The sequence below is a fragment of the Pongo pygmaeus genome, chromosome 1 (genome assembly GCF_028885625.2).
Source record: "Pongo pygmaeus isolate AG05252 chromosome 1, NHGRI_mPonPyg2-v2.0_pri, whole genome shotgun sequence".
In the NCBI taxonomy this organism is placed as follows: domain Eukaryota; kingdom Metazoa; phylum Chordata; class Mammalia; order Primates; family Hominidae; genus Pongo; species Pongo pygmaeus.
In genome coordinates, this window is record NC_072373.2 from 166,077,482 (window position 1) to 166,085,719 (window position 8,238).

An 8,238-nucleotide genomic window follows, 5' to 3' on the forward strand; every position below is an offset into this window, starting at 1 on the left:
TAAATAACCCTTCTCTCCCCTCAAGTTCATATGTAATTATAAAATAGATCAAAGTATTGAAAGGTGGAAGTAAAAACATCAGCTTCATTGTGCATAAGACTGAAATGGAGAACGCACTTGATGAATGGCTTTAATCAGGCTCCACAAAAGTCCCCCTGATTTGAACTTAACTCCCAAACTGAAGGCCTGCCTAAGTTTCCTGCCTGGAGCAAAAGAGACTGTACCCAGTATGGTTAGAAAGAGAGAGTGTTGAGAAAGTTCTGGGCCACATATGCTCAATTCTTTCCTTCATCTCCCTAATCAGATAAGTGACTTCTAGGAGGAGTGATGGGGGAAAAAAAAGAGCAGTCACAAATTTTCCTATACCTTCCCTCCTAGAGACTAAAGTTCCCTCTACTTTATGGAAGTGGGAGGGATGAGGACTAGGGGATAAGAATACCTCCCCCCATTGAACTTAATCCAATAATTCTAACTATTTTAAACAAATAAAGGCACATGTATGTAATTAATTTTGTGTTATAGATACCAAAAATAGGTTTTAATTACAATAAAATAATGTACTTGGGAAAAAAATAACATAAAAAATCTAATGTAAAATATGAATGCTCCCCTGCCTACTAATTCTACTATTCAAGACTAATATTCCCAGTGGGTCTATACAAATATACACACAAACACATATATGTATACACACCCATATGTGTGTGTTTATTAAATGGGAATATATTTTACGTTTTATTGTTCAAAGTATTTTTTCACTTAACAATGTATTTTCAACATACTTCTGGACATAAATACTTATTCAAAAAATATCTGAATACCAGATATGCCAGGCAGTGAAGATTCTAAGGATATAGCAATGAGCTAGACCTAAAAGGTTCGTAGACCGTCCTCATTCTGTTTAGAAGCAATACATGTGACTGTAGGATATTTCACTTATAATTCCCGTGTTAATGGAGATTGAAGTTATTTCCATTTTTCCTATTTCTAACGTTGCTGTTGGGAATAAACATCTTTTTTTTTTTTTTGAGGCAGCATCTTGCTCTGTTGCCCAGGCTGGAGTGCAATGGCACAATCATGGCTCACTGCAGGCTCGACCTCCTGGGCTCAAGCAATCTTCCTACCTCAGACCTGAAGTAGCCGGGACTACAGGCACATGCTACCATGCCAAGCTAATTTTTTTATTTTCTGTAGAGACAGGTCTCACTATGTTGCCCAGGCTGGTGTCAAACTCCTGGACCCAAGCAATACTCCCCACCAGCCACCCAAAGTACTGGGATAGCAGGTGTAAGCCACTGAGCCTGGTGGGAATAAACATCTTTAAATACAACACACTCTTGCACATTTGTGCTAATATTTCTACAGAATAGTTTATAAACATGGCATTATGGGAATTTAGGGATATATGCATTTTATACCAGATTAGAAACTGTCACACTACTTCCTCAAAAGGTCATGATTATATCAGAGGAACAATGTCTACCCATGCCTACTAAATATGTATGTTATACTTTGACATTTTATGAATATGTGATAAATAACAATATTTTTTGTTTTAATTTGCTTTTATTTTCTTACTAGTCAGATTGATAGTCTTTTTATGTTTATTTTTGTTGTTTATTCTATCCAGTGTTTTATAGCCTTTGTCCATTTTTTAAATTGCTTTATGTTCTTTTTTATTGATTGACAAGTGTTCTTCATATGATATACATATTCCGTTACATGCATTGCAAATATTTTCCCTCAGTTTGCAAAAGTCAGTGTCTTTGACCTCTGAGTATAATGTCCTGGGCTGTAGAGAAGTTTTAACAGGTTTTGCAGTTTAATGTGTCATATTTTCCAAACAGTTACTGGGTTTTATCATGCTGAGAAAGGTCTTCCTCACCAAGCCCATAAAAATTCTATTAGATTTCCTTTTTTTTCCAGCATTTAAATTTTTTAGATTTTTGATCCTTCAGGAATTGGTTTTGTGTATAACTTTAAGTAGCAATCTAACTTACCTTTTTTTAAAAAAAAGTTAATCTGTCCAGTGCATCATTTTTTTATAATAATGAAAAATTAGATCCAACTAAAATATTGAACAATACAGGAATGGTTAAGTGTATTGTTGAACCATTTAAGACTATCTTTTGAAGAATGTTTAATAATGCAGAAAAAAGACATATAGTTTTAAAATTAAAAACCTAGGCCAGGCGCAGTGGCTCACGGCTGTAATCCCAGCATTTTGGGAGGCCAAAGCGGGCGGATGGTCAGGAGTTCAAGACCAGCTTGGCCAACATGGTGAAACCCCATCTCTACTAAAAATACAAAAACTAGCCAGGTGTGGTGGCACACGCCTGTAGTCCCAGCTACTGGGGAGGCTGAGGCAGGAGAATCGATTGAACCTGGGAGGTGGAGGTTGCAGTCAGCCGAGATCACACCACTGCATTCCAGCCTGGGCGACAGAGCGAGACTCTGTCTCAAAAAACACACCATAAAATAAATAAAATTAAAAACCTAGAGGCAAAACTTTATGTGTAATACCTCAACTGTATAGAAAAAATTCATACATAGAAAAAAGGAAAATAAGTTTGGCAAAATGTTGACAGTATTTTCTCTTTGCATTAGGATTTAAGGTGATTGTTAATTTTTTCCAGCCTTTTCATATTTTCCCCAATGAGAGTTCTTACTTTTAGAATCATAATAAAGTTCTTAAAAAGAAACATGATTATTATAAGAAACAAGGATAATAGGGACAAAGCCTCTAATGATAAAAACGTCATTTAGTTCTTACCATTTGGATGAAAAGGAATTGTTATAAATTTCACAACTGGAGGAGCATAGTTGTACTCCGATGTAAAATGTATTGTCAGTTGGAAGACTAAACCTATAATATAGAAATAAACATTTTTACTAAAGTGTCATGTTTATTGATTAACTGTAACCTGATTAACACTGGAGTTTCTCCCTATGGTTTAGTCTTTCCACAGTTTTATTTTTAAGTAAATTGATTCATAGAGTGCACAGACTCCTTGGATAGTAAAACAGACACTTCACAATCTATTATAATCATACGTTTTCAGTCTCTTTCCCACTAGTCCTTTCCATCTACTACCTTTGTCCCCCTAACATCTACCCCCTCTGTTGCATCTCGTATTGACTGAACTCACGTTCCCATGCTACACCCTTTCTTGTCTACACGTCTTTGCTGCGCTGTTTACTCTGCCCAAATTTCCTTCTCCTTCTTCTGAACCTGGCAGATTCTTCAGGACTCAACTCAAATATGATTTCCTTGGGAAGACATTCCTGACTCCCTCAGGCATAATTAACTAATCCTCTTCCTCTTTAGCATTCTGTTCAAAATCCATAATAATGTATATTTTATTGTAATTATCAGCTGATGTGTTTGTCTCCCCTGCCTCACTCAAGGAATCTATCTTATTAATCCACAATTGAAAGAAAACATGATCATTAAAGTTTATAGTGGCTTAGTGTTCTTGAGATTTTTTGATTTATGAAAATTTGGGGGAAAATCATAAAGGAAAAATGAGAAGTAACTGTGGGGTTTTGAAGCCAATAGGAATTTTGATAGTTATTCCCTGATCTCATGGAAGACAGAAGATATTCTCTCAATTGATATGCTTTATTGTGTCTGCTTCTTAAAAATGTAATAAAATTAAGATTTGGCATAAAGAAAAATACCCCAAATTTCCATCTATGTTGACACATGGCAAAAAAGTCATAAATAAAAAAATAATGGGAATTTTTTAGAATTTTAGACAACTGGTATAATGCAAACTTATGCATGTGAAGAAGAATTTCAGGAAATTTATGTAATGCGACCTTATCCTATATAAAAAGAGGATGGGCTAATAATGGTATAAAGACTTTTTAAAAAAATAGATTGGTTTTGAAAATACAAACCCTGCCAAACTGAATTCTGTAGACCTTCAATTTCAACTTCCCATTCCATCATATCTTCACTTACAGGGTTAGCAGTGATACCCTTGAAGTTAAAAACAAAATTAAATCAGATAAAACTTATTAAGTATTTACTGAAGTTTTGAAAATCATATACCAGGTCACACTGAATTCTAAAAACTCTAAATTTTCTTTCCTTGATAAGTTTATTTATTTGCTACTCTGGGGAAGTGTTACATGTCTTATCACACGGAAGTTAATATAGATTCCAGAAAACATATGCAATAGTAAATAAAAATAAATCATAAGTGTGGAAATCACAAGTGGGACTAGAAAGTCAAGATTAGGATGTGTGGCTTATATACTGTTTGCGTAAATCAATAACCAATTTAAGACTCAAATTTTAAAAGAAAGAAATAGTTGGAAAGTGCATGTTTCTTCAAAACATTTTAGAGCTATATGAATGCTATATGAAAGGCATGAAGTGGGAACATTTTCATTAAGAAAAAATCCAAAATTACACTTGTATATAAAAGCAAAGTTTTCCTATACTTGAGGAGTTGCTCCAATGGAGGGACAAGAATGTATTTCATAGAAAACCTTATGAATTACATTAAGTAGCACACTTACAAACACATAAAAACACTTCTGAGCACCCACATGGTTATTAAGTATGTTAGTGCTTGTCTGGGTGAGCCCTCTCTATTATCTATATTTACATATTCCTTCATTGGATTCTCTTTCAACAGAGAACTACAAAGCTCAGGATGAGCAGAAACAATATCAAATGTTAGGTCCATGCCCCAGGAATGTTTGCTGTTGGACTCCATAATTGTTCCTAACATCTCCAGTGAAGGCAGTACTTTTATAGCAGAGGTAAAAGCTGAACAATGCCACTGAACTACACCTGAAGCAATTGTGGGAAGCACTCTATACCTTCCATGGACAGCTTTCTTTCTATTCTTTCTCTTAAGCACTCCCTCTTCACCCCCTCTTCCATTTTTCATTTTCCGTAAATCAGCCTGTGGCACCCATGGACATTGATAACCTCATTGGTGGTGTTTAAGGCCAAGGACATTGCTTCTTTTGTGTTAAAACTATAAAGGGAAGGCATTTATGTGTTATGCTGGTAAAAGTGCACTAGACAGTAAGCAGTGGAACACAGGAATTAAGAACTAGGGCTTTGAAGTCCGAAAACCCTGTAATGGAATCATGGGGCAAAATCTTTACAGAATATTTCTGAGGCTTAGGTTTTTGGTAGGTAAAATGAAATACTACTTATTGTATAGTATTATAATTAATGAGCATAAGCCTGCACCTACTAGTCACTAACTACATGACAGACCCTGATATTCAGTGCCTAGATCCACATAAATTACTCTGCATAATATGTTCAATATTGTTAAGCATTATTATTTTGAATAATAATTGTTATTAATACGAAACACATTACTTCAGTGAAATGGATTTATTAAATAACAATACTGTAGTGGCAAATCAGGTTTAACTAAATTACTACTTACAGAATAAAATGGGTTAAACTGCCTCTGAAAAATTATTGCACAATGAAACACATCCCTCCACGTGCCCAGTACTTACCTTATAATTGTTCTCCTTGAGATCACAGAAGTCTCTTTGCAGCAAGAGGTAAGCTCTGCCGTGCATGATAGGCAGTGGAGGGTCCGACACTTGTCCCCAAATGTCTCAGGTTTACTCTGAGGCAGATGTTTGAAGTTATGGGTCACTTTCCCACATTTAGTAAACTGATATAAGTTACTTGCCTTCTAGAACCTCAGAACGGTACCAAGATAAGTGGCTTCTAAATTTGGGATATAACAATGACTTTTTCTCCTGCCTCCTCTAAACGAGAACTTCCCGAAGGAAGACTTGGGCACTTCCTCATCTGCGGCGTTTCACTGCAGTGCCAGTTCACAGCCCAGTCTCAACAAACTTGGATGAGCAACGGAGACAAGCCCGTGTCGTCGGCGCGTGAGTGGGAGTGAGCGGTGTACGCCTATCAAGGTCCTAGCAGGTTGTCTCTGCTTCACAGGTGCAACCACGCAGCCACGCACCGGAGGAAGCAAATCGGTTGGCAAGCAACAGGCCCCCGTGGGGCCGCCGAGAGACGGAGGCAGGGGGTTGGCCGCTCTCACCCAATCAGCGACAGGGGGCAGGCCTCTTGCTATCTCCACAGCCAATCCTACAACAGTTTCCCCTTTGAAAGGCCAGTGAGATTCGTGGTCAAGGCAACACCACGCCTTCTCAGGCCACGAACATGGGCTGTACAAAACTAGTGTAAAGGATGGGGTGAGGTCCCAGGACCCAGAGTGTAAGTCACAGAAGCCGTCCCACGAAGTCCCTCTTCGAAATTATCCTTCCTTTTTCTTTGAATATCAAAAGATATAGTAAGTGACTGGTAGGTACAGGTCTGCATAACAATATCTTAACTTACATGGCGAGTTACCATTCACAGTAGTGTGCATGTTATTATGTCATCAAATCCTACAATCACCCTGGGAAAGTGCTCCAGAAACAGGGAACTGCTTAAAATTTCTCTGATTCCCATATCTTCCCGCACAGTTTCGCACTTGCTGTTCCTTCTACCTAGTCGTTTACCACATTCCTTCCAACACTTCAGCCCTCATTTCCCCTTCAATCACTCATCCTTCAGATTTTAACGACTCTTTAAGGGATCCTTTCTTTTGCGATCCCACAGGACCTTCTATTTGCCTCCTAGTTAACATTTGCCATACGGCATCACAATTGTCTATTGTCTTCACCAGAGTGGGAACTACTGAAAGACACAGTTCCATTGCCAGTGCCAACTACAGAGCCTGGAATCTTTGTTCAGAGTGCTTTCTTTTTTTACTTTTTACTTACTAATTTTATGGAATCCGGATGTTCATTTGGTCCATTCATTTTACAAATATTTATTAAATACTTTTTTTATGTGAAAGATTCAAATGAAGTAACTGTCTTTATGGCTCCAATATATAATAAACAAGTATACAAAACAAAAATCATGATTTCAGATCGTGATAAACCTTATGTGGACAATAATAAAACAGTAACATGATAGGGATTGGGGTAGGTCATTAAGGATTAGAAATGGTGGTCAGGAAATGCCTCTGTAAGGAATGGGGTTTTGAACTCATACATGAAAGATGAGAAGGAGCCTGCTACATGAAATATTGAGGGCAGAAAGTTCTAGGAAGAGGAAAACAGGATCTTTTTGAGTCAGGAAAGAGCTTGTCTTGAAGAGGGAACCAGGGAAGGTCAGGGAGGTCGTGGAGGAGCCTGGAAGAGTGTGATAAAGATGGGGCACTACACAGTAGGAAGTTTGGGCTTTATTTGAATAGCTATGGGAATCCATTGGATGGGTTTAAACAGGAGAGTGTCATGCTCTGATTTATATTTACATGATTACTCTGGCTGCTCTACGAAGAATGAATTGTGGGGGAGACCACTTGGAAGGATCCCACAGTAAATTTCATCTCCAGGTATGGTAGCTTAGAAATCACCAACAACATATTAACTGTACTAAAATGTTGACACAATAAAATGCTATTATTCTATGTTTCATAAAACTAAATATAAAGGATTTTTTCCTGTGAAAACATCAACAGGATCTGGGATTGAATTTTTTGGCCCTTCTTTCCATCCCATCAGATTTTAACATGGGCTTGTATAGGACTGCAAATGTCATGTGAAAGTGAGTAAAGGGCTACTTCAGTGAGAAGGGAATAGGCCCAGTTTGGAGATCCTAACTAGGTTTGTCCATATCATTGTGGTCCCACAATCTTTTCTCCCACCCTAATGGATTATTGTGATAACGAATTCAGAATCTTTTGTATTTGAAATATATATATATTTATTTATTTATCATGGAAAACATGATATTTTGAAATATGTATACATTATGGAATAGCTAAATTGAGCTAATTAATATAAGCATTACCTCCTATGCTGAGGAAACCTAAAATCTATTCTCATCTATTTTCAAGGATACAACACATTTTTATTAACTATAGTCATCATGTCATACAATAAGAATCCTCCATCATTTGTTTAGAATTTTGTTCTAGGGAAAATTATGTTAAAGTAAAAGAAAGATAAAAGTAAGTAAAGTAAAAGAAAATTAAGGTAAAGAAAAACATTTTTTGTTGTGAATTTTTAGAAGATGGCATTTACATGATACTTTAGCACAATGAAAATCAAGTTGGAAGATATTCATACGACTGCCCCCACAACAAACCTATATTACTAGCTTTGACCTCTTCTTGGGACTTCTGACTAGTATACCTACTAATTTATATCCAAATGCCTGGTTATCACCCA

At 36.8% G+C, this 8,238-nt stretch overlaps 1 protein-coding gene across 4 annotated transcripts in view; it reads right to left on the reverse strand.

The window, feature by feature from the left end:
- Positions 1 to 6,665, reverse strand: part of UBE2U (ubiquitin conjugating enzyme E2 U) — a 73,569-nt gene extending 66,904 nt beyond the window's left edge. For 3 of the 4 annotated variants that reach the window (XM_054493571.1, XM_054493599.1, XM_054493563.1), the window contains exons 1-3: positions 5,500 to 6,656; positions 3,904 to 3,985; positions 2,774 to 2,866 (exon numbers count right to left, since the gene is read on the reverse strand). In XM_054493571.1, coding sequence (XP_054349546.1) covers positions 2,774 to 2,866; positions 3,904 to 3,985; positions 5,500 to 5,565 — 241 coding nt within the window. In that variant the 5' untranslated portion in view covers positions 5,566 to 6,656. Of the gene's footprint in view, positions 1 to 2,773; positions 2,867 to 3,903; positions 3,986 to 5,499 lie in introns of all 4 variants that reach the window. The other variant, XM_054493582.1, reaches the window with a different exon arrangement.
- Positions 6,666 to 8,238: the final 1,573 nt, after the last annotated feature.